This window comes from Loxodonta africana, chromosome 13 (genome assembly GCF_030014295.1).
Source record: "Loxodonta africana isolate mLoxAfr1 chromosome 13, mLoxAfr1.hap2, whole genome shotgun sequence".
Lineage (NCBI taxonomy): Eukaryota > Metazoa > Chordata > Mammalia > Proboscidea > Elephantidae > Loxodonta > Loxodonta africana.
The window spans coordinates 13,927,081-13,954,925 of record NC_087354.1 but is presented as its reverse complement, the minus strand read 5'-3'; the positions used below and the strand labels follow the sequence as shown (position 1 = coordinate 13,954,925).

Here is a 27,845-nt window from a genome sequence, read left to right as displayed (position 1 = left end):
GCGCCAGTGCCCTGAATTTGGACTTCTAGCCTCCTAAGCTTTCAGAAAATAAATTTCTCTTTGTTAAACCCATTCATTTGTGGTATTTCTCTTATAGCAGCACTAGATGACTAAGACAGTACAATTACTGATAAAATTGGGTTTAAATCTACTATCATATTAATCATCTTAACATGTGGTTTCTATTTGTCTCATTTTATTTTAGATTAAATATTCTTTATCACTACATTTTCCTGTCTATTTGTATTTAGCAAACCCTGGTGGCATAGTGGTTAAGTGCTATGGCTGCTAACCAAGAGATTGGCAGTTCAAATCCACCAGGTGCTCCTTGGAAACTCTAAGGGGCAGTTCTACTCTGTCCTATAGGGTCGCTATGAGTCGGAATTGACTCAATGGCAGTGGATTTGGTTTTTTTGTTTTGTTTTGTCTTATTAGTATTTAAGGCTGCTAACAAAACAAAACAAAACATTGCCGTTGAGTTAACTCATAGCAACCCTATAAGATGGAGTAGAACTGCTCCATTGGGTTTCCAAGGAGCAACTGGTGGAGATGAACTGCCGACCTTTTGGTTAGCAGCTGAACTCTTAACCACTGTACACCAGGGCTCCCTTGAGACTGCTGGTAGGACTAAAACAAGGTGGGATCAAGTATGGTCCTGACTGCTCTTCAGAAGCATCTGGAACTCTGTGAATATGTGGATTTTGGGTTCTCACTCCAGAAGTAGTGAATCAAAATGTAGGGCAGGAAACAGGCAAGCTGTATTTTTTTTAAGCTCTGTAGGTAAGTCTGATGGATAGCCAGTTAGACCACCAACCTAGACCATATTTCCTTTTCTACTTTGAAGGGTAGGTACAAAAAAATGGCAAAAAAAAAATAAATAAATACCTTTAGAGCAAGTCCCTTTTCTTAGCAGTTCTACAGCCCCTCCACAGGGCTCCAGATGCTGTGGTCCAGGTAGACTCCAGTCTACAAGTTAGCGCTGTCTGTCTACATTGTTTATAGCCAAGAGGCTCACCAATCAGGTATGGGGTTGTCAGCCAGGCCCAACCTATCCCCTACTTGCCTAGTAGCCTGTTCTCCTCATTGTCCCCCTCTAATTCCTGGAAAGGGCATTTCTGAAGGATGGCAAGTCTTTGTTTCCACTATACGGTGAGATAAGCAATTATCTCTATGAAGCCAAGAAATGTGTTGCTTAATCTACTTAATCACCATGCACTCAGGACTCTTATTTTTGTTTTATTATAAGTTATTCTTTAACATTACAATGGCACTGTGGATTGCATTTTTATAAAGTTATTCTGGCATAGTCCTGAGCTCTTGTTTCCTGTAGAACGAGAGTTAACTTTGAAAATTAACCACAAAAACCCTAAAGAATGTTACAAAAATGCAAATTGAAACTGCAATTTTACCTTCAACATTCAAATGAGAAGGGGAAAAAAAAAAGTAAACCATTTTTTACCTAGAGCAAGATATTTAGTACAGAGACAAGACCAAAAAACTCAAGGAGGGAAAAAAAAAAAGTCTCTTAACTGGAAACAAAAATAATATCTTGTGACTTTCTTCCACCAAAAATAATAATAATAATATAATACTAATAATATATCAACAGTATGCCCTAACGTGAAGGGAGGGGATTTCAATTTACAATATCACATTATACATATAATGTATATGTTATTGTACTCATAAAAGAAGATGTCATATAGAAAAATGTTGACACTTATTTTTCTGTTGTTCTAATGTTTCCTCAAAAAGAGATTTTCTTGGGGAAAAGAATTCTGAAGGTTTTAAAAATATCTTTTTATTAAAAAACAAAAAACTCAGAAATCCTTACTGTGTACTGTGCCCTTCTCCACTTGTTGGGGCTGTGTGTATGGTTTCCCAGTTCCAACAATACTACCTCCTATTTGGGTTTATAATGAGGGCCCTTGAACAAAACTCAGGTGGAGATATAAAATCTGACCAAAATATATTAGACTAGGGTAGAGGGGTGAAGCAAGGCAGGTGGAAGCCTCTTTTGCTCAGGCTTTTCCTTTGACAGGCTCTGTCTCTCCTCAGGCAGCAGAAACCTAAGTGGTCTCCAAAGCCTGCCCTGCCCACTGTGCTCAGATATGTCCACTGAGGGGAACGAGGCTGTAGAGGGCACTGGAGGATGCATTCAAGTCTCTCCCACTCACCTCTTTTCCTGGAGAGCAAGGAGATCTGGCTACTGACCTGCCAGCTCCTATCCAGATCTTCCAGAAAGGTAGGCAGCTCAAGGAGCTATCATGGAATCTAGCATCTTTGATATTTTTCAGGGGTATCATCCAGGCCTTTTTTGTTTTGCTTTACTGGTATGGATTCTGATTTGGCTGGGTAACATAGATGAAATAATGTAGCATCCACTTTCTGTTTTCAAGATTTTCCTTTGGCCAGGCATCGCACATGCATGTCATCTACCCTTCAGAGGCTCAAGCTGCTGAGGTGGCTCTCTGAGCTACATGGCCTGGGTCAGACTGCCCAAGAAAGGCCCCCAGGTGGGCCCTAGAGACAGCTGTGCAGTTCTGCTGACCTGAGGAAGGGGGGCTCATTGCAGCAGCAGGAAGCTTCCCTCTTAGAGAGGAAAAAAGTGAGAGACCAGCAAAGAAAGGATTGGGGCCTACAATTTTCTTCCCTTGGCTGTGGTGCTTGGGGGAGGAGAATTCCATGGAAATTCGAGAATTACCCTTGGGACACTCACAAATAAAATGGAAAGAGTCTTCTGGGCATCTGCATTTCCAAGGTATCTGCAGGCATATTTAAAAAGGAAAAGAGAAGTCTTTGCTTCAGGCCCAATTAGGGCCAAGTTTGGCCAGGTCTCCCTCTACAAACACCTGGAATCATGGTGGAATAATAATACCTTACAGTTGGCAGTATTCAATGTGCACTTTCACTTCTATTATCTCATTTGAGCCTTACTACAACCCTGTGAGGTAGGCAGGACAGGTATTATTATTCTCATTGTACTGATGAGGCATGGAGGCTTGGGAAGTTAAAAAAAATACTGCCCATGGTAGGATGTGGCCCATGAACCCTGAAGTCTGGTCTCATGGTTTGGTCCTTCTGTTACTACTCCATCACCACATCTAACTCATTTTTGGGAAATGAGCTATCCTGAGTATTCTCCATGGCCAAACACACCTGGAAAAAGTAGGTTAACTTAGCACTTCTCAAACCATGCCCAAGGATAGGCAAGGTGGGAAGGTAAAAGGGCCTATGACAAAATGAGCTCCTAAAAGTCGAATGTCTCAAATGTATGAATGAATGCAATTAGAACTGAAAAAATTCTCTGGAGAAGTCTTTGACCAGTCTGAGTCCTAACTGCAGTAAAATACATGGGAATGCTTATATTTAACATTTTAACACAAGTCAACAACATTTTGTTAAACACACCTTAGGTGAGAGGGAAGGTGGTGGCTAGAAAGAGGGAAGGGCAGAATCTGGGTTCTCTGTGGGTCCTGTGGGCCACAGTGATGGACAGGGAAGCATTCAGGCTTCCGATAGTCCTGGCAGCCCACTGTGCTGCAGGAGCTGTGGGGCTTTCGAGCTAACGGCCATGTTGACCATTGGGAATGAGGTTACTGTCAGCCCCGAGGCCATTCTTCAAACAGTCTATGTCTTTTTCTTTGGGAGCCTCCTCTTCTTCCTCCTCCTCCTCTTCTTCATCTTCATTCTCATCATCACTCCTCACATCCTGGATACTCTAGATAAAGAAAAGAATGGGCTGTGAGTGAGAACCTTCTAGGAAGAGTCTTGAATGAAAAAGCAAACTAATGGGCCCAGTTTAAAGGCATGGTTCCCCTTACAGAAAACCCAACAACCAAACAATCATTCATCAGGATTAACCATATGATGGGACATAACACAAACCTTAACAAACTTAAAATAACTGAAATTATATAAAGTATATTTAACATGGAATTATGCTGAAAATCAACATAAAAAAAGTAAAATGAAAATCTCAAAACACTTGGAAATTAAATGACGCACTTCTAAAAAAATCAATGAGTTCAAAAAGAAAGTCTTAACGGGTATTAAAACTATTTTTAACTAAATGAAAATACAACATACCAAGGCTTGAGGGGTGCAGCTACAGTAGTGCTTAGAAGGAAATTTATACCATTAAATGATTATTTAGAAAAGAAGAAATGTCTCAAATAATTTGAGCTTCCACCTTAAGAAACTAAAAAATAAAAAGAGAATAAAACAAGTCCAAAGCAAGCAAAAGGAAGAAAATAATAAAGAGCAGAAATCAATGAAATTACATACAGAAAACAATAGAGAATAGCAAAAATCTCAAAAGCAGATTCTGTGAAAAGATACATAAAACTGGTAAGTCTCTAGCAAGGTTGACAAAGAAAAATAAAGAGGAAAGACACAAATTATCAGGAATAAAAGAGAGTCTATAACTACAAGTGTCTGTCAGTTTGTCGTACTGTGGGGTTTGCATGTTGCTGTGATGCTGGAAGCTATGCCACCAGTATTCAGATACCAGCAGGGTCACCCATGAAGGACAGGTTTCAGCTGAGCTTCCAGACTAACACAGACTAGGAAGAAGGACCCGGCAGTCTACTTCTGAAAAGCATTAGCCAGTGAAAACCTTAAGAATAGCAGCGGAACATTGTCTGATATAGTGCTGGAAGATGAGCCCCCCAGGTTGGAAGGCACTCAAAGGATGACTGGGGAAAAGCTGCCTCCTCAAAGTAGAGTCGACCTTAATGACATGGATGGAGTAAAGCTTTCGGGACCTTCATTTGCTGATGTGGTGCGACTCAAAATGAGCAGAAACAGCTGCAAACATCCATTAATAATCGGAACCTGGAATGTACAAAGTATGAATCTAGGAAAATTGGAAATCGTCAAAAATGAAATGGAAAACATAAACATCAATATCCTAGGCATTAGTGAGCTGAAATGGACTGGTATTGACCATTTTGAATCAGACAATCATATAGTCTACGATCCTGGGAATGCCAACTCGAAGAGGAATGGCATTGCATTCATCGTCAAAAAGAACGTTTCAAGATCTATCCTGAAGTACAACGCTGTCAGTGATAGGATGATATCCCTACGCCTACAAGGAAGACCAGTTAATACGACTATTATTCAAATTTATGCACCAACCACTAGGGCCAAAGGTGAAGAAATAGATTTTTATCAGCTGCTGCAGTCTGAAATTGATCAAACATGCAATGAAGATGCATTGATAATTACTCGCCATTGGAATGCAAAATTTGGAAACAAAGAAGAAGGATCAGTAGTTGGAAAGTGTGGCCTTGGTGATAGAAACAATGCTGGAGATCGAATGATAGAATTTTGCAAAACCAACGACTTCTTCATTGCAAATACCTTCTTTTGCCAACATAAACAGAGACTATACACATGGACCTCACCAGGTAGAACACACAGAAATCAAACTGACTACATCTGGGGAAAGAGACAATGGAAAAGCTCAATATCATCAGTCAGAACAAGGCCAGGGGCTGACTGTGGAACAGACCATCAATTGCTCATATGGAAGTTCAAGCTGAAACTGAAGACAATCAGAGGAAGTCCACAAGAGCCAAAATATGACCTTGAGTATACCCCACCTGAATTGAGACCATCTGAAGAACATATTTGACACACTGAACACTAGCGATCGAAGACCAGACGAGCTGTGGAATGACATCAAGGACATCATCCATGAAGAAAGCAAGAGGTCACTGAAAAGACAGGAAAGAAAGAAAAGACCAAGATGGATGTCAGAGGAGACTATGAAACTTGCTCTTGAGCGTCAAGTAGCTAAAGCAAAAGGAACAATTGATGAAGTAAAAGAACTGAACAGATTTCAAAGGGCATCTTGAGAAGACAAAGTAAAGTATTATAATGACATGTGCAAAGAGCTGGAGATGGAAAACCAAAAGGGAAGAACATGCTTGGCGTTTCTCAAACTGAAAGAACTGGAGACAAAATTCAAGCCTTGAGTTGCAATAGTGAAGGATTCCATGGCGAAAATATTAAACGACGCAGGAAGCATCAAAAGAAGATGGAAGGAATACACAGAGTCATTATACCAAAAAGAATTAGTCTATGTTCAACCATTTCAAGAGGTGGCATATGATCAGGAACCGATGGTACTGAAGGAAGAAGTCCAAGCTGCTCTGAAGGCATTGGCAAAAAGCAAGGCTTCAGGAATTGATGGAATATCAATTGAGATGTTTCAACAAACATGCATCGCTGGAGGTGCTCACTTGTCTATGCCAAGAAATATGGAAGACAGCTTCCTGGCCAACTGACTGGAAGAGATCCATATTTATGCCTATTCCCAAGAAAGGTGATCCAACCAAATGTAGAAATTATAGAATATCATTAATATCACATGCAAGCAAAATTTTGCTGAAGATCATTCAAAAACGGCTGCAGCAGTGTATCGACAGGGAACTGCCAGAAATTCAGACCAGTTTCAGAAGAAGATGTGGAACCAGGGATATCATTGCTGATATCAGGTGGATCCTGGCTGAAAGCAGAGAATACCAGAAAGATGTTTACGTGTTTTTTTGACTATGCAAAGGCATTCGACTGTGTGGATCATAACAAACTATGGATAACACTTGGAAGAATGGGAATTCCAGAACACATAATTGTGCTCATGAGGAACCTTTACATAGATCAAGAGATGGTTCTTTGGACAGAACAAGGGGATACTGATTGGTTTACAGTCAGGAAAGGTGTGTGTCAGGGTTGTATTCTTTCACCATACCTATTTAATCTGTATGCTGAGCAAATAATCCAATAAGCTGGACTATATGAAGAAGAACAGCGCATGAGGATTGGAGGAAGACTCGTTAACAATCTGTGTTATGCAGATGACACAACCTTGCTTGCTGAAAGTGAAGAGGACTTGAAGCACTTTCTAACAAAGATTAAAGACCATAGCCTTCGGTATGGATTGTAACTCAACATAAAGAAAACAAAAATACTCACAACTGGACCAATGAGCAACATCATGATAAATGGAGAAAAGATTGAAGTTGTCGAGGATTTCATTTTACTTAGATCCACAATCAACAGCCATGGAAGCAAGCAGTCAAGAAATCAAAACACACATTGCATTGGGTAAATCTGCTGCAAAGGACCTCTTTAAAGTGTCGAAGAGCAAAGATGTCACCTTGAAGACCAAGGTGCACCTGACCCAAGCCATGGTATTTTCAATCACATCAGATGCATGTGAAAGCTGGACAATGAATAAGGAAGACCGAAGAAGAATTGACGCCTTTGAATTGTGGTGTTGGTGAAGAATATTGAATATACCATGGACTGCCAAAAGAACAAACAAATTTGTCTTAGAAGAAGTACAACCAGAATGCTCCTTAGAGGCAAGGATGGCGAGACTGCGTCTTACATACTTTGGACATGTTGTCAGGAGGGATCAGTCCCTGGAGAAGGACATCATGCTTGGCAGAGTACAGGGTCAGCAGAAAAGAGGAAGACCCTTAATGAGGTGGATTGACACAGTGGCTGCAACAATGAACTCAAGCATAGCAACAATTGTAAGGATGGCTCAGGACCGGGCAGTGTTTTGTTCTGTTGTGCATAGGGTCACTATGAGTCGGAACTAACTCGATGGCACCTGACAACAACAACATAACTATAGATACAAAAGACCTCATAAAAACAGAATACTATGAACAACTCTATGCACATAAATTAGATGAAATGGACCCAACCCTCAAAGACTACAAACTATCAAAACTTGCCCAAGATGAAATAGATGACCTGAATAGTCACATAACTATATAAGAAAAGGAATTTGTAGTTAAACATCTTTTAAAAAAGAACACCAGACCCAGATGGTTTCACTGGCATTTTCTAACAAACACTTAAAGAAGAAATAAGACCAAAGCTCTATAATTTCTTCCAGAAAGTAGAAGAAGAGAGAGAACGCCTCTATTTATTTTATGAGTCCAATGTTACCCTGGTTCCAAAACCAGATAAATACAGTACACGAAAAGAGAACTACGGACCAATATCTCTCATGAACATAGACACAAAAATTCTTAAAAAAAAAATATATATATATATATATATATATAAATTAAATCCAGCAATGTATAAAAATAAGAATATGCCACAACCAAGTAGAATTTGTTCCAGTAATGCAAGGGTGGCACAATATTTAGAAATCAATCAATGTAATTCATCATATTAATAATCTAAAGAAGAAAAAATAGATTATTATATCAACTGATGCAGAAAAATCATGTGACAAAATTCAAAAGTTTCTCAGGAAAAGAGGAACAGAAAAGAATTTCTTCAACCTTTTACACAATAACTCCAGAAATCCTACAGCTAAATCATACTTAATCCTTTTGTGACCCAACTTTATTTTTTCCTTTTTTTTTTTTTTGTTGATACTATATGTTTTCAGTAATGGAAGGGATGCTGAATCATTGTGTGTGCCTGAATTTTTGATAGGTAATATAGTTTTTGTTTTATGCCTCAGTCCACAAATTTTCCCTCTGTGTCCAGAGGTACATATGTATACTCCTTGTGAACACAAATTATACCCTACAGAGTGCAGAGGTATATCTGCGTACCAAATTAAAAAAAAAAAAATTTTTAATTCATGTTTTTCCTACCAAAAATTCAACAATTAGCGTCACCTTAAATAATACCCTGTAAAAACAGTAATTTTTGGCACATGCCTGTTTTTTCCATTTCAAACTGTTGTATAGGACCCTGCCTACCGGCAGTACATTGTATCAGTGGGAAAGTAGCTTTCCAATGAACCCCAGAGATTAAAAAAAAGTAAGTGGTAGGTATAGATACTGCTCGTCCAGAAAGGGTTAAAGGTGAATACTGAATGCTTTCCCCCTAAGATCAGGAATAAGACAAGCATGTCCACTTATATCACTCCTATTTAATATCATACTGGAGGTTTCAGCCAATGTAGTAAGGAAAGAAAAAGAAGTAAAAGGCATACAGATTGGAAAGGTAGAAATAAAACTCTTCCTATTTTTAGACAACATGATTATTTATGCAGAAAATCCCAAAGAATCTACCGAAAAACTCCTAGAATTAGTGAGTTTAGCAAGGCTATAGGATACAAGGTCAACACACAAAAATCACCAACTAATAAGCAACACTTGATACCTAAACACTAGTAGTGTTGTTGTTAGGTGCTGACAAGTTGGTTCCGACTCACAGAGAACCTGTGTACAAAAGAACAAAACACTGCCCAGTCCTGTGCCATTCTCACAATCTTTGCCATATTTGAGGCCATTGTTATATCCACTGCGTCAATACATCTCCTTGAGGGTCTTCCTCTTTTTTGCATACCCTTTTTTTTTTACCAAGCACAATGGGATTGGTCCCTCCTGATAACATGTTCAAAGTATGCGAGACGAAGTCTTGCCATCCTCAGTTCTAAGGAACATTCTGGCTGTACTTCCTCGAAGATAGATTTGTTTGTTCTTCCGGCAATCCATGGTGTATTCGACATTCTTTGCCAACACCATAACTCGAATGCGTCAATTCTTCTTTGGTCTTTCTTATTCATTGTCCAGCTTTTGTATGCATATGAGGTGACTGAAAATACCATTGCTTGGGTCCGGGGTACCTTGGTCCTCAACACCAGTATAGTAGGCTGAAAAATGTTCCCCCAGAATATCAGGCCCTAATTCCTGGCACCTGAGAATGCTACTTTATATGGTAAAGTTTTTGAAGATGTTATTAAGGATCTTGAGATGAAAAGATTATCCTGGGTTATCTGGGTGGACCCAAAATTCCATTACAAGTGTTCTTATAAGACAGCGACAGAGGTTTGTCACATAGAGGAGAGCTGATATGAAGAGAGAGGAGAAACTGGAGTATGCAGATATAAGCCAACGAATGCCATCAGCCACTAGAAACTGGAAAAGACAAGGAACAGATTCTCTCCTAGACCCTCCAGAGGTACTGTGACCCTGTCAATACCTTGATTTCATCCCAGTGAAACTGATAGCAAGCCGTGGCATCCAGAACTGTGAAAGAATAAATTTCTGTTGTTTTAAGTCACCAGGTTTGTAGTGCCTTATTACAGTGACTACAGGAACCTAGTACAGCTGGCAATGTCCAATTAAAACTGAAATAAAAAAATGAGAAATATTTACAATATTTCCAAAAAATGATATACTTACATATAAATCTAACAAAGTATATACAGGGTCTGTATGCTAACAACTACAAAATTCTTATGAAAAAAATTAAAGAAGACCTAAATAATTGGAGAGACATACTATGTTTATGGATTGGAAGATTCAAAAGAGTAAAAATGTTTATTCTCACCAAACTGATCTATAAAAAATTTCACAAAATACCAACCAAATTCCCGGCAGAACTTTTTGTAGATGTAGACAAGCTGATTCTAAAAGTATTACAGAGGGGCAAAGGAATTAGAATAGGTAAGTCAATTTTAAAAAAGTAGAATAAAGTTGGAGGAGTCACATCATTCAATTTTAAGACTTACTATAAAGTTACAGTAATCAGCATGATTAATATCAGCAAAGGAATGAACACACAGCTCAGTGGAACAAAATAGAGAATACAGAAAAATACCCACACAAATATGGCCGATTGAGTTTTGACAAAAGTACAAATGCAATGCAATGGAAAAAGGATAGTCTTTTCAAAAAATGGTGTTGGAACAATTGGACCCAAAAAAAAAAAAAAAAAAAAAAACCTCACCTAAACTTCATACCATGTACGACTAAAAATGGATCATAAATCTAAATGTAAAATCTAAAACCATAAATCTTTTAGAAAAACAAAAATGGTAGAATGCCTATGACTCTGGGTTGGGCAATGAGTTCTTAGACATGGCATTAAAAAGCTTGATCCATGAAAGAAAAAAAAAATAAACTGGACTTCTTCAAAATTAAAAACTTTTTCTCTATGAAATGCATTAATCAGAGAATGTAAATAGGCTACAGCAGACTGGGAAAAAATATTTGCAAACCACATATCCCACTTGGGTGCAGAACAAAGAACACTTAAAACTCAACAATAAGGGGAAAAAGAAAACTCAATTTAAAAACTGGCAAAAGACATAGACACTTCACCAAAGAAGATACAGGATATCAAATAAGCTTATGAAAAGATGTTCAACATCATTAGCCGTTAGGAAAATGCAAATTAAAACCATGATGAGATATAACTACAAACCTATTAAAATCTGTTGCCTTTGAGTTATCCTCCTCATACAGCAGCCCTATAGGACAGAGCAGAACTGCCCCACAGCATTTCTGAGGCTGTAATCTTTATGGGAACAGACTGCCACTGTCTGCTACATCTTTCTCCCATGGAGTGGCTGGTGGGTTCAGACCACCCACCTTTTGGTCATCAGCTGAGTATTTAATCACTACACAACCAGGTCTCCTTACAAAGCTATTAAGATGGCTAAAATTAAAACATACTGACAATGCCAAGTGTTGAGAAGCATACATAGTAACTGGGACTCTAGTGCATTGTTGATAGTGATGCAGTATAGCATAGACACTCTGGGAAATGTTACTTATGAAGTTAAATATACATTACTGTATGTCCCAGCAATCCTACCCCTGAATACCTATTCTAGAGAAACGAACACTGATGTACACACAAAACCAAATGTTTATAGCATTCTATTCATAACTGCCAAACACTGGAAGTAACCCAAATGTTCTTCAACATTGTATGGATAGATTTGTGGTAAATTCTACTTAACAATAAAGAGGAACAAATAATTGATACTTGCAACAACTTGGATGAACGTCAAAAGCATTATGATGAGTGAAAAAAAATCAGTTTCAAAAGGTTACATACTATATGAAGAAGTATTTCTTTTTAGAAAGCAATTGGTATGGTTTTCCCAATAACACTTGCAAGTGAAGTATTACTGATGTGGACATTTTGGTTATTAGGATATTTTTATTGTTGGTAGCTAAGATGTTTTCTATTTTCTTTATGCAGGGACTCCTTCAAGGACAGCTTTTAATTAAAAGTTATGTATTTTTTCTTCTTCTCTCATGGTATTCTCAAAGTAATTTTTATGAGGAAAAATCCCAGAAGAATAACATTGCCCCTGAGAAAGACAGATGGAATTGCTAGAGATCAGACTTCATTGCAAAAGATAAATGATAGTATGAATTATTCAAATAACATAGAAAACTGCAGGTCTGTGAAAGTCCAGTGTTGGACATGACCTCTCACCCTCTAAGACAGTTCACAAACATCTCTATTAAACTCAGTTTAAAAAGAAAAAAACAAACCAAACCTGTTGCCATCAAGCCAATCCTGACTCATAGCGACCCTACAGGACAGGGTAGAACTGCCCCATAGACTTCCCAAGGAACGCCTGGTGGATTCAAACTGCTGACCCTTTGGTTAGCAGCTGTGGCACTTAACTACTCCGCCACCAGGGTTTCCAAACCCAGCTTAGAAAAAAAAAAAAAAAAAGGAAGGTGGAGGCTGTTTTCTTGCACATCCATTTTCAAGATGACATCCCTGACCATATGAGCTACTTCTTCCTTCTGTGACCTGAAGATTAAAACTGACCACCTCCGCCGGAGTATGTGTAACCAAATACCTCCTCTGTGAACAATCTTCACGCAAACATGGCTTTTGAAAAAACCAACACACTCATTCTGCTGGCTTAATCACAGAAATGTAAGTTCATGGGGGCTCGACTCTAAATTTTGCTCTTTTCTACAACAACACAGAAAGGGTTTCAAAATAAACAAGCCTCACTGTAAACACTGACGAATATACTTGGCATCTCATCAGTTAAGATGCAACAGAGAAAGGCAACCTTCCTATGATATGCTGGGAGCTGGATCAAAAGTGCTCCCTCCTACAGATGATGAAGTCTTTCAGGAAAGGGCCATGCTTGGCTGAGGTTTGCTTTCACGTCCTGTGCCTCTCGGGTCTCCTTTTCCTTCCTCAAAAGATTTTCGTAAGGAACCAAGGGAAACTCAACACAGAACGAAGAAACAAATTTTTCTTCAGAAAGGCAGACTAACATCTATGCACCCATTTCTCCAGGATCTGAAGAGCTGCTTTTGCTGGGCAACAAACTGGTCCTCAGTGATGCCTTCCCATGTGAGGTCAATTCTTGTTGCCTCCTCCTCGCCTCCTACTGAGCTGAGGACCAGTGGGCTCAGTACCAGGGCTTTGAACAGGTTCAAACTGGCACTGTCACGATCAATGAAGTGAAATTGGAATGACTTGATAATTCAAGTGGAATGATAAGCGTGTAACAGGAAAAATTACGGATCGAAGCCCTGGAATGGGAGAATCGGAAGAGGCATAGTGAGCTCTTTTAGGAGCCTGATGCGGGCGACTGGATTATTACCAGGACTGTGGAGAGTGACACAAATTCGAAGTGGCATGATTGGCCGCCATCTTTGAGCAGGCCACTGCTGTTTCTGACTGCTGATCAAGAGGTTTGGCTGCTATGCAACGCGCACTCTCTGCTTGATTTCAAAAAGGGAGATTAAGTTTCTAGCAGGGCTTCAGTCCATAATTTTCCTCTTCTGCTTATCGTTCCACTTCACCCACATTTTAAAAAATTCAGGTCCATTCAGGTTTTGCTTCATCAGCCATGACTGAACCAGGCAGAACCGGTTCAAAGCCCTGCTCAGTACACTTTCTTGCTCCTGCTCTTACCTTGCCTACTGGTGCCATCATGACTGGCCCATATGCATAAGATCTGAAATAGTGAAAATCATCCCTAACTATCTTTAACATGTGAGATAAACGCTGACATGTTCTGTTCTATTGCATTTGAAAAACGATGGTTGAGATCCACAAAAGTGATTTTGTGACCTGCTAAGGATTTGCAACTAACAGTTCCAAAAATACTGGCTAAGGTATGCTAGAGAAATGAGGCTTCTCTAATCATCCGGAAATCAGAAAAGGCCAAGGGAAAATATATACCTCATCCACATTCCATTTTCTGCAAAGAACCATTTCACAACTGCAAGTCTTTCCCAGTAATTAAAAGCCTTAATAGAAAATAAAAAACAAAACTAAGTTTGCTTTGGGTGACCCAGGAATCTCCATACTGGCTAAAGGTCAACCCCCCCAAGTTTTCTGGAACTCCACCTGTCTGCTTTGACTGAATGCCGAGACTTTGCTCGCACAACCAGCACGAGTCCCTTTCTGGGAATCAACTCGCTTCTTCTTTACTATCCTTCTCTTCTGTCATTCTTCACACGCCAACGCCCCTCCCTCCTCCCCCCTTCTTAGGTTTTGTAACTGGGGTTTTAGAACTTGTCTCGTGCAAATCCTTGGCCCTGAACCCTCCCACAAATCATTAAAGGCCCAAGAAAATACTTGCATAAAGACAGATCCAAAGCCATCTTTGAAGAGTGGAGGGTGGGTCTGGGCTTCCCCAGCCAGAGAGCTGTAGCCGCTTTGCTCGCGATCCGGCTGGCACCAACGTACGGTGCGCACTGGTTCTCGCTAGCACTTGCCGGACAGAGCTTCACCAGGCGAAGGTTGTAGCAGCCGCCATTAGAGACAGCATATCTCTATTCAAAAATTAACTGTGCGGCACACGACAACAACAAACTCTGATAGCTCTGGATAACTTTCTTTCTGGGAAGAGCAACTGTATCTAATATTCAACTGAACTTTCTCCAAAAATGACCTGGATCCTCTAGAAAAGGGAATTAACATTATTCATTCCACAAACTGGAAGAGGATGAATATAATTTTTGCAAAATCTTTTAAAACTTTTCTCCCCAACAACTCCCTTTGGTTACATAACAGGACAGTGAAAAGAAGGAGGAGCAAGTTGCTACTTAGTAGAGACCTTGCTGGTATCTTAATAGGGACTTTGCAGCCCTCACATCACTAAACAGTACCAAACCAAAAAAACCAAAACCAAACCCAGTGCCGTCGAGTCGATTCCGACTCATAGCGACCCTATAGTACCAGTACTGGCAAACGTCCTCAGGTTGGTATTCCGAGAGAAGGCCTGCTTTGTCGCTGTCAAGGGGGACCCCCAAACAATCTGAGAACACCTAATACACTTGCAGAAATAAAAAATACCCTAAAATTGGGACCAAAATGACCTTCACTTGATTAAGACATGTTAAAGTCAAAATTTCTCTTTGAAGGGCATGTTCTAGGACAGAGGAAGAGAGATGAACTATCTCAGATTCAAAAACTCACTCATTTTGAGAACAGAAGTATCCCTAAGGCAATGAGCACTCTTTCAACCTGTCCTATTTCTTCTTTTCTTTGGGGGCTCGTGAAAAATTACTGAGCCTGTGATATCACCTGATAATTAGCTTAAGCTCGTGTGGAATTTCTTAGACACAGAACATCAGGACCAAAACAACAGCCCTGGCTTTTTACAGCCCTAAGTACAATTCAAAGCATTGCCTAAAGTCTCTTAAGTTTTACGGAGTTTGGAACAAAGTTGCTTAAAACATGATTTTAAGATTAGCTTATTCATAGTTTCCTTATTTGCAGAAAGAAAACAGAGCCAATTTTTGTGACTGCTCCACGTATATAGAACTCTTTCTTTTGATTTCAGAGCCAGATACAGAAGTTGCTTCTAAACTGTCCCAACTCACCAGTGTAAAACAAAATGTACTCTATTTTACACGGATGGCTTTTATTTTCAGTATACTTGCTGCTATCAATGGATCTAATTTCCCGAAGAAATGATTTCATTTTGCTAAGGCTTGTTGTTGTGTGTTGTTGAGTTGATTCCGACTCATACTGATGCTAAGGCTTTGTTGTTGTTGTTAGGTGCCGTCGAGTCGCTTCCGACTCATAGCGACAGAGTAGAACTGCCCCACAGGGTTTCCATGGAGTGGCTGATGGATTTGAACTGCTGACCTTTTAGGCAGCAGCCCAGTTCTTTACCACTATGCCACCAGGAGCTTTTAAACTGAGCTTCTAATACAAAAAGTATGTTATAGGTCTACATTGGATTCTGGAGAGTATCTGCTCGGGATGTTCACTTTCTAGATGAGATAGAAGCTACAGGACTGGATCCCACACAGTTCAGTGACATAGCTTAGTGACAGTGGCGCCCAGGTTACAATGTATGGCTCTTGACAAAATACATGGGTTTTTCATACTGTCCTTATTAACTAACTAAATACAAAATGTACTAGACACTGTAGTGATTGTACCTTGGCGATCAACAAATTATTACGGATAAAGAAAATGATTTGATTTGTTGTTGTTGTTAGGTGCCATCGAGTCGGTTCTGGCTCACAGCGACCCTATGCACAACAGAACAAAACACTGCCCAGTCGTGCACCGTCCTTACCATCGTTGTTATGCTTGAGCTCATTGTTGCAGTCACTGTGGCAATCCACCTCATTAAGGGTCTTCCTCTTTTCTGCTGACCCTGTACTCTGCCAAGCATGATGTCCTTCTCCAGGGACTCATCCCTCCTGACAACATGTCCAAAGTATGTAAGACACAGTCTTGCCATCCTTGCTCCTAAAGAACATTCTGGCTGTACTTCTAAGACAGATTTGTTTGTTCTTTTGGCAGTCCATGGTATATTCAACATTCTTCACCAACACCACAATTCAAAGGCGTCAACTCTTCTTCGGTCTTCCTTATTCATTGTCCAGCTTTCACATCCATACGATGTGATTGAAAGTACCATGGCTTGGGTCAGGTGCACCTTAGTCTTCAGGGTGACATCTTTGCTTTTCAATGCTTTAAAGAGGTCCTTTGCAGCAGATTCACCCAATGCAATGAGTTGTTTGATTTCTTGACTGCTGCTTCCATGGCTGTTAATTGTGGATCCAAGTAAAATGAAATCCTTGACAACTTCAACCTTTTCTCCGTTTATCACGATGTCGCTTATTGGTCCAGTTGTGAGGATTTTGGTTTTCTTTATGTTGAGGTGCAATCCATACTGAAGGCTGTGGTCTTTGATCTTCATCAGTAAGTGCTTTAAGTCCCCTTCACTTTCAGCAAGCAAAGTTGTGTCATCTGTGTAACGCAGGTTGTTAATGAGTCTTCCTCCAATCCTGATGCCCCGTTCTTCTTCATATAGTCCAGCTTCTTGTATTATTTGCTCAGCATACAGATTGAATACGTATGGTGAAAGGATACAACCCTGATGCACACCTTTCCTGATTTTAAACCAATCAGTATCCCCTTGTTCTGTCCGAACAACTGCCTCTTCATCTATATACAGGTTCCTCATGAGCACAATTAAGTGTTCTGGAATTCAATGATTTGATTACATAAATGTAATTTGCTTTGGAGATTATTGTTGTTGGTTGCCATTGAACTGCCCCATGGGGTTTTGAAGGCTGTGACCTTTCAGAAGCAGATCATGAGGCTTTACTTTTGAGGTGCCTCTGGGTGAAGCTTTGGGGATTAAAATCCTAGAACCAGTCAGAGTATTCTCTAAATTGCCACATTTCACATCCTTTAGAGACAGCTTTAGCCTTTACAGCCTAAAAATTCTACAACTCTAACTGGGCAAAGATACGGAAAACCATTTTGAAAAACCAATGTTTCTCGAGTCATATAGCTGAGGTTCAACAACATCATCTATAACATGAATTTTTAAAATCCTCTTTTATCTTCTTCTTTTCTCCTCTAGGTTAATTTTATTTACAATTCACATAAAATCTCAGCAACTCTCCAACTTCTGCATCTGAAAAGATCACTCCCTAATTCCTTCAAACCTTTCTCCAGTACTCACCTCTTCAAAAAAGCATTTTTAATGACGTAGAAGAATGGAATATACCCTGCTACAAAACTCCACTTCCCCTTTTCCACTTTTTCTTGAATCAGAGATTCCCAACAGTGTGACCCAGCAAACAGGTCAGAAGCACACAGATTTACTGATTCCTTCAGGCCTCCTGGCAGCCAGGCTGGCACTGGGTGGCCAGTGTGCGCTACAAATGTAACACTTTTCACATGTGTCATGCTGAGAAAAAGTTGGGAAGCAGAGTTAGGTGAATGAAATCAAATACAAATTTCCTTTGTGTTTTCTCATTTAAAATAGTTTCCAGGGCAACAAACTATACTTTTTCCAAAAAAAAAAAAAGCAACAGATTCATTTGCATTCCTACTAGAAACAAGGAAGTCTGCTAGATTCTGAGTCTTACGTTAAGAAGTATGCGACACGGCTCCTTATCTCAAGGAACTTACAAACAGATGGGGGAGAGAAGACATTACATCTGGGATGTGGATAATATTTACTATCTCACGAGGCTGACACATGGGTTGAAAAATTATGAAAGGCAATCAGTGAAGATAGCTAGAGCTTCAAACTGGAGCAACTTCATGGAAATGATGAGATTGGAGCTGTTCTTTGATACTTGGGGCGGGGGGACTCAGTAAGTTCTAGGCACAGTAGAGGTGGTTTCATCTTACACATGGATAACCAACCTGATACAGGGGCTCCTGGCTTCCCCACCTGTGCCCTTCCAATGACTTTCTCCTCCATTCTGCCTCAGCCACACGCAGTCATACTCTCAACTTGTAGTCATCATCTGTTCCTTCTGAAACCTTGAGTTCAAATATTTTACTTTTTTGGTGGCAGGAAAGATGATACACAATATGGGGGAAGTCAGCAAAACATTACCAAAGCAGGGGTGGACACTGAGAGGAATGTAAGAACAAAGGGCAACAACAGTAATTACTGTAGCATAGACAATCCTGCAACACTAGTATTAACAAATACTAATTTACAAATGAATACATAGCTAGATAGATATGACAAGAAGTGTGGGAGACTTAAGGGAACACATCCATCTGCAGATATAGGTCTGGTGGTGGATATTTTTACATACATAACTGTAAAACCCATTGCCGATCAGTTGATCCTGACTCATAGCAACCTTGTAGGTGATACTTATATATCAATATAGACAATACAGCACACAAGGGCCACGGTCAGGGCAACCTCTTAGACATAACCAAATACCTCATGCAACGAAGTTCCTAGGCTTGAAGGTGAAGGACCATACCCTCGGGGGACATCTACGTCAATTGGCATAACATAATTCATAAAGACAAAGTTCTGCATCCTACTTTGGTGAGTAGTGTCAGGCATCTTAAAAGCTTGCAAGTGGCCATCTAAGATACAACTATCCTTCTCTTGCCATCTGGAGCAAAAGAAAATTAAGAAAACCAAAGACCCAAAGGAGCAACTAGTCCAAAGGACTAGCGGACTACATGAATCACAACCTACAGGACCCCATTACCAGAGACTACCCACCAGCCAAACCGTAGGCCCATAAAATAAACAACACCACCCAAGAACAATCTGTTATATGAGATCAAAAGGGCAACATCTGTCCAAAAGCAAAGATAAGAAGGCAGGAAGGGGTAGCAATTCAGGCAAAAAGAAACAGAGAACCTAGGACAGAAATGCAGGGAGGGCAGGCCCATTGCAGGGAATGGAATCAGTGTCTTGGAACACTTTATGTAAGAACTATCAAACTAATCTGCTACGTAAGCTTTCACCTGATACACAATTAAAAAAAAAAAAGAACTCTACTTTTTGGTCACCACCATCTCTCACCCCAGCTTGCTTATTTTAATATACTCCCCCAGCAGTTGTTTTTACTTTAGTGAAACTTCCAGTTTCTACAGACCTTATGAGTTTTTCACTATCCAGCTTATACCCCCTCCCCCAATCTCATTTGCCTCTTTAGTTTAGTCCCTTATCCATCATTATAACCTCTCCCCTACAAATACCCTAACCACATTGCCACCACTCACTCTCCCTCACTTGGAAAAAGCTCAGCCCAACCACCTATTGTTTGCCTCACCCAAGCAGCTGAGAGTTGATGGAGAATAGCAGACAACCACACTGGTCTCACATTAACATCATGACCACAAATCTCAAATGGACACTCAGCATTGCCACACGTGCTGCCATACTTCTCCAACGGGTACATGTTCCCACTCTCCAAAACAAATATTTCACACTTTCTCCTCTTTCCTCAAAACTTCAAACATCCCTCTCTTACCTCCCTCATTCTCATTTCATGAACTTGTGCCATACTTAGTTGTTGTTAGGAGCTATTGAATCCATTCCAGCTTATAGTGACCCTATGTACGACAGAACAAAACTCTGTTGGGTCTTGCATCATCCACACAATGATTGCTATGTTTGAGCCCACTGTTGCAGCTACTGTGTCAGCCCATCTCGTTGAGGGTCTTACTCTTTTTCCATGATAGTCTACTTTACCAAGCATGATATCCTTCTCCAGGAGACCGGTCCCTCCTGATAACATGTCCAAAGTACGTGAGACAAAGTCTCGCCATTCTTGATTCTAGGGAGCATTCTGGGTGTACTTCTTCCAAGACAGAGTTGTTTGTTCTTCTGGCAGTCCATGGTATATTCAATATTCTTTGCCAACACCATAATTCAAAGGCACCAATGCTTCTTCGGTCTTCCTTATTCATTGTCCAGCTTTCACATGCATATGATGTGATTGAAAATACCATGGCTTGGGTCAGAAGCGCCTTAGTCCTCAAGGTGACACCTTTGCTTTTTAACACTTTAAAGAGGTCTTTTGCAGCAGATTCGTGCAATGTGATATGCCATTTGATTTCTTGACTGCTGCTTACATGGGTGTTGATTATGGATACAAGTAAAATTAAATCCCTGACAATTTGAATATTTTCTCCATTTAATTGAGGGGGGTAAAAGGCAATTTGATGTGAATTCCATCATTTTTCCATTAATCGACCCATAGACCTATTTGCATCTGTCTACACACTTTAAGCTCCTATCAAAAGAAGCCAGTTCTCTCACTGTTTCCTCTCACCTGCTCTAGGACTCAGCTGCAATTATTTCTCTCATTTTCTCCAGAAACAATAATTTCTCCTTTTCTGCGGATCAATCCCACCAACACAGAAACATGCTCTAGTAGTTCCATCTTAAAAGCAAAACACAAAAAAAGATACTGTATTCGATCCTAACATCCACTTTCAGCTCTCCATTTAACGTTCTCCTACTCTCCAAATGAAGGACACCTGCTTAAGAACTACCTAATTCTCTAACTCCACTTTTTTCAGCCTTCCCATCAGCTCTGATAGGGCTTTTGTGGCCGCTGCATTTATAAAAGTCACTTAAAGTCCCTTGTGTTGCCAAATACAAGTTACTTTTTAGTCCTCATCTTGGCCTCTTAATAGTATTTGACAATAGTATCTGATCATCCTTTCCTTCTTGAAATACTTTCTTCTTCAGTCCTCCAGGACACTAAACATCCTGGTTTAGGCCTCTGGGATATTGTGCTCTCCTGGCTTTCATTCTATCTCTTTATGGCTCACTTTCCATCTCTTTTGCTTGCTCCCTTTCCTTATCTGTCTGATTTCTAAATATTGGGTTGCCCATCACTTAGAAATATTGGGTCCCTCTGTCTTCTCTACATTCTGTTACGTGATTTCACATAGTATATTAGTAGGTATTTTATTTATTTTATATTTTAAGGCAAGAGAAAGAAATAAAGGGCATCTAAATTGGAAAAGAAGAAGTAAAACTATACCTGTTTGCACTTAAGAACTTCAGAAAGGTAGTGAGGCAAACAATACTTTTTATAGTAGCCCCTAAAGAGATAAAATACTTATGAATAAATCTAACTAGGGATGTGTCATGGATTGAATTGTGCTCCCCCAAAATAAATGTCAATTTGGCTAGGTCATGATTCCCAACATTGTATGATAGTCTACTATTTTGTCATCTGATGTGATTTCCCTATGTGTTGTAAATCCTATCACTATGATGTAATAAGATGGATTAGTGGCAGTTATATTGATGAGGTCTACAAAATTAGATAGTGCCTTAAGCCAATCTCTTTTGAGATCTAAAGGACAGAACAAAGCAGAGGGACATGGGGATCTCATACCACCAAGGAAGCAGTGCCAGGAGCAGACTGCGTCCTTTGGACGTGAGGTTCTTGTGTTGAGATGCTCCCAGATCAAGGGAAGACTGATGCATTACAAGTGCCTTCCTCCAGAGCCAACAGAGAAAGACTTCCCCTGGAGATGGTGCCCTGAATTCAGACTTCTAGCCTACTGGATTGTGAGAGAATAAACTTCTCTTTGTTAAAACCATCCACTTGTGGTATTTCTGTTATAGCAGCACTAGGTGACTAAGAAAGGACGTAAAAGACCTATACAAAGAAAACTACAAAACACTACTGTGAGAAACCAAAAGAGACCTACCTAAATGGAAAAACATACCATGCTCATGGATAGGAAGGGTCAACATTGTGAAAATGTAAATACTACCCAAAGTGATCTACAGGTATAATGTAATCCAGATCCAAATACCAACAGCATTCATTAACGAGATGGAAAAACTAATCACCAACTGTATACGGAATGGGAAGGGCCCCAGATATGCAAAGCATTACTGAAGAAAAAGAACAAAGTAGGAAGTCTCACACTACCTGATTTCAGAACCTACGATACAGCCACGGAGGTCAAAACGGCATGGCACTGGTACAATGACAGACATATTAACCAATGGAACAGAATCGAGAACCCAGATGTAAATCCATCCAGCTATGGTTAGCTGATCTTTGACAAAGGACCAAAGTCCATTAAATGGGAAAAAGACAGTCTTTTTAACAAATGGTGCTGGCAAAACTGGACACCCATACGTAAAAAAAATGAATCAGGACCCATACCTCACTCCATACACAAAACTAACTCAACATGGGTCAAAGGCCTAAATATAAAACCTAAAATGATAAAGGTCATGGAAGAAAAAATAGGGACAATGCTAGGGACCCTAATATATGGCATAAATACAGTACAAGCCATAACTAATAACACAAAAACACCAGAAGAAAGACTAGATAACTGAGAGCTCCTAAAAATTAAACACTTAGGTTCATCAAAAGACTTCACCAAAAGAGTAAAAAGAGAACTTACAGACTGAGAAAAAAAAAAAAAAAAAACTTGGCTACAACATATCCCACAAGGGTCTAATCTCTAAAATCTACAGAATACTTCAAGACCTGAACAACAATAAGACAAGTAATCCAATTAAAAAAATGGGCAAAGGATATGAACAGACACTTCACCAAAGAAGACACTCAGGCAGTTAACATAAAAAAAAAAAAAAAATTTTTTTCTTTCTTTTTTTTTTTTTGAGAAAATGCTCTTGATCATTAGCCATTAGAGAAATGTAAATCAAAACTACGATGAGATACCATCTCACCCTGACATTACTGGCACTATCAATAAAATAGAAAATAACAAATGTTGAAGGGGGTGCAGGGAGACTGAAACTCTTATGCACTGCTGGCGGGATGTAAAATGGCACAACCACTACAGAAAACAATATGGCATCTCCTTACACCCCGCCCCCCCGCCCCAAAAAACCAAACTCTTTGCTGTCGAGTTGACTCCAACTCATAGCAACCCTATAGGACAGAGTAGACCTGCCCCATAGGGTTTCCAAGGAGCGGCTGGTGGATTCAAACTGCCAACCTTTTGGTTAGCAGCCATATCTCTTAACCACTGTGCCACCAGGGCTCCAATATTGTATAACACCACTATTATAAAAATCCAAGAAAAGGTTTACACATACAGAAAACAATTTTTGATGGCTATGAGGGAGGGGAGTGGTGGCAAGAGGGAATCACTGACTAGATAACAGACAAGTGTTAACTTTGGTGAAGGGAAAGACAACACACAATATAGAGGAAGTCAGCACAACCTGACGGAGACAAAGTTATAGATGCTTCCTAGACACATCTAAACACCTTGAGGGATTGAGTCACTGGGCTAAGGGCTAGGGACCATGGTCTCAGGGGACAACTAGGTCAATTGGCATAACATAGTCTATAAAGAAAATGTTCTACATCCTACTTTGGTGAGTAGTATCTGAGGTCTTAAAAGCTTGTGAGAGGCCTCTGTTGGTCCCATCACATTCAGAGCAAAGGAGAAAGAAGAAAACCAAAGACACAAGGAAAATATTAGTCCAAAGGACTTAAAGGACCCCATGAACCACAGCCTACACCAGGCTGAGCCCAGAAGAACTAGATAGTGCCTGACTACCACCACTGACCACTCTGACAGGGATTACAATAGAGGGTCATGGACAGAGTGGGAAGAAAATGTAGAACAAAATTCAAATTTACAAAAAAAGACCTGACTTACTGGTCTGACAGAGACTGGAGGAACCCCTGAGACTATGGCCCCAGACACCCTGGTAAGTCAGAACTGAAGCCACTCTCAAAGTCCACATTTCAGCCAAAGGTTAGACAGGCCTATAATACAAACAATAACACACATGAGGAATGTGTTTCTTAGTTCAATCAAGTATATGAGACCAAACGGGCAACACTTGCTCAAAAGCAAAGAAAGAAGGCAGGAAGTGACAGGAAAACTAGACGAGTGGACATGGGGAACCTGGGGTGGAAAAGGAAAGGGGGAGGGTATTGACACAATGCAAGGATGGCTACCGATGTCAGAAAACTATTTGTGTATAAATTTCTGAATGAAAAACTAATTTGTGCCGTGAACTTTCGCCTAAAACACAATAAAATTAAATAAACACATAACCGACTTTCATTTGTTGAGTGAGTAAATGAATGAATGACTCTAATACCACAGTACTAAATACCATCTAAACGCAGATGACTCTCACTTATATCTCCAGAGCAGACCTCTCTCGCAGACTTCAAACTTGAATAATCAATAACAAGACATCTCCCCTCAGCTGTCTAATGGTCTTAACAAACTCTCATTTCCTCTCTTTACACCACCTCTTTCTCTGGCCTTCCATATTTCAGCAAATGGTACACCTAAGTTGCTCAAAGCAAAAATATAAAAGTCATCCTCAGCTCCTGGCTTCTATGGGTGGCTTAGTTTTCCAGCCTATTGCACTAAGCTTAGTTCTTTGATACAAACCTTGTACTCTCAGCTCTCCAAAAGTTGTCTTCAGAGATTTCCAAGCTATATCACGTTTCCCGTGGCCACGATCCAGGTTCTGAGCTGGCACTTGTCTGTCAACAAGCCCATGCCTCATGACCAGAGTAAGCCAGTATACTGGGCCTTATGAGACGCAGCTGCATATGTTTTGGTTCCAAAAAACCCCTATTGACTTGCAGTTCTCCGCAGCAGGACTTTGGATGGCCACTTAGGTTGTTCCTGCTGGACAGTGCCTCTTCCCTGTCCCAGGGGAGCAACGTTAGTGTTGTTGGCAAGATTTCTGAATAAGGAAAATTCAAAGAGTATCTCACTTGCTCTTCTCTAAGGATAGACAAAATACAACCATTTCTTAGACAATTCCAATTCACCAGCCCACTGACTTCTCCACTTCAAAAGGGAACACATAGCATTATCACCTACTGGCCCATAGCTAGTGGCCATTACATGAGGCTATTCTACACCAGAGCCTCCCAACTGATGTGTCATGAAAGAGTTAAAAGATAAGCTGAGATATCCATCCCCTCAGCCCTTGGGGTAGCAAGGCAGAGCCTGAGGCTACTAAAGCCTGTGACTGGAGTCATTGTGCCAGCTGCCTCCTGGTTTGGGGATCCACCTCAACTTACCCTAGTGGGCTGTACAAGTATTACCAGTTTTTCGGATGCCATGGTGATAAAAAGTTGGAAAGCACTATTGTAGTCTCTGACTACTAAGCTGAACAGAATTTTTCAATAAATAGTAACCTTGGCTCATTTTCTTCTAAGAAGACTTTCTCATAAATGTGATGGCTGGAACTAGAGATGAGAAGCTGTGTAGCTCAACCCTGGACTCTGATTTCTGGGGAGCAAAAAGTGTGTGCAAAGGGCAGGTGGTAACTGTTAGCTATTTCTAGCATATGACAGTTCTGTGGACTCAGACACAACATTCAATGAGGTTAAGCAGTGAAAAAGTGATGAGAGAGGGCTGGTCACTAGTGAATTGGAATGAACAAAGTCGAGCTGTTGGGCATGGTCAACACAACGTCACCTACTGTGCCCATCCCAACACCGTCTAGACATAAGGACAAAGGAATTGAAGGCTATGGTCACAGAGTGCTATAACATTAATCTTTTTTCTCAGTTTCTACTGAATAATTAACTACAAGCTCATTCTGTAAATCCATCAGAACTTTCCAAATAAGGTTACCTCCTTTGAAAATAAAATAAAACAACCATTGGTGGTTACCACTTGAGTAATTTTAAACTGCCGATATTTACATCTGAAGAAATGCTAACCAGCTAATTATGGAAAGCTTGGCCTCTAAAGAAACAGTGTGTTTGTTCCTGCATAAACCTAACTTCTCTCTGTATGGGATGACACTGGCAGGTGGGAAAGCAATTTATAATTTGGGAGCAACACCAACCACTAAGGGGGACTAACCAAAAGAAAAGAATTTATTCATTCGTTCCAGAATTCTCAACCTCATCACTATGGATATTTTAGGCCAGATAATTTTTTGTTGTGGGGGCTGTCCTGCCCGTGGTAGGATGCTTGGCAGTATCCCTGTTTTCTACCCACTAGATACCAGTAGCATCCCCCAGTTGTAACAAGGAAAAATTGTCTCCAGAGATTATCAAATGTCCCACGGGGGACAAAATCATCCCCAGTTGAGAACCACTGATTCAAAAAATACTTCATGAGCCCCTGTGCACTTTGCAAGTCACTGTCCTCAACTAACTGTCTATTGAAACAGCCATGCCCTGGGGAATGAAGCACACAATAATAAATATACAGTTACACATTTTGATAAGGATTATGAAGCAAAAGTAGACAATTCTATATGATATGTAAATTGCAGATCTCACTCAGATGGGGTTGATGCCAGGAAGGCCTTGTTAAGGAAATGGAGTTCAAGTTGTAACCTGAAGGGTAAGTAGGAGTAGTCAGGGGAAGGGTCAGGTAAAGAACATTTCAAGAAGAAACAGCATGTGCAAAGGCCCTGAGATAGGAAAGATCTTGACATGCTCAGCGATCAGAAAGGCCAGTATAACTAAAACATGATAAGAAAGATGAAGCACGACCTAAGGCGAAGTCAGGGAGGTAAGCATGGACTAGATTATCAATCTCATAGGCTCTGGTCAGAAGTTCAAGCTAAATTCTAAGGCCAACCGGAAGCTACTACGCAGTACTGTCGGAGGTGTTGTGGACATAGCAGAGATCAAAACAGACAAGGTATCTGTCCTCAGTTAACTCCTCTATTGGCAGAGCTGGTTTACACACAACACTATTCTCTGTTGTTGCATGGAAGTAGTTGGAGGGGTCCACACTGGTGGAGAACTCAGGCACCTGTGGTTGTCGTTCAGGAGAGAAATGCTAGCAGCTTGGGTCGGGGTGGTAGCATCTGAGATGTAGAAGAGGTATTACATAAGAAGGAACTGTGCCCAAAGGCCTCCACATTTGGAAGACACCTTCAAGGTTGTATAATCCAGTTTCCATTTGATGCTGGTATTCCTTTTATAAAATCCTGACCAAAAGATGTGCACACTCTTACCTGTACATGCCCAATCATTCATTACCTGCTTCTTTCTCACGTGTTGAAATCTGCCTTCTTGTAGTGTCCATCCATCATACCGAGTTCTACCCCTCTGGACTAGCCAAAAAATCTCTGTGTACTGCCTCCAAACATCAATTAAATTTTCAAACTTTTCTTCAAACTAAACATTCCGATTTCCTTGAGTTGACCCTCCTATGACACAGCACCAAAGCCCCTCAGCATCCTGCAGTTCTTATTTGAACATATATTCCTGTTCATAACCATCCTCCTGCATTGTACAATATGCGGAACCCAACCAGCATCACTCAGCTGATACACAACATTCATCTCCAACAACAACAAAAAAGTGAATAAAATAAATTTAAAGTCGAATTCTGATGTCTACATTTTGGATTTA

General features: G+C 40.2%; 1 protein-coding gene across 1 annotated transcript in view; it reads right to left on the bottom strand.

The window, feature by feature from the left end:
• Window positions 1–3,245: 3,245 nt before the first annotated feature.
• The window catches only part of CERS3 (ceramide synthase 3), a 101,071-nt gene continuing 76,471 nt past the window's right edge, over window positions 3,246–27,845 (bottom strand). Inside the window, exon 10 of the mRNA XM_003413797.3 lies at window positions 3,246–3,721. Within this exon, the coding sequence (XP_003413845.2) occupies window positions 3,566–3,721 (156 nt within the window). The 3' untranslated portion in view covers window positions 3,246–3,565. The remainder of the gene's footprint in view (window positions 3,722–27,845) is intronic.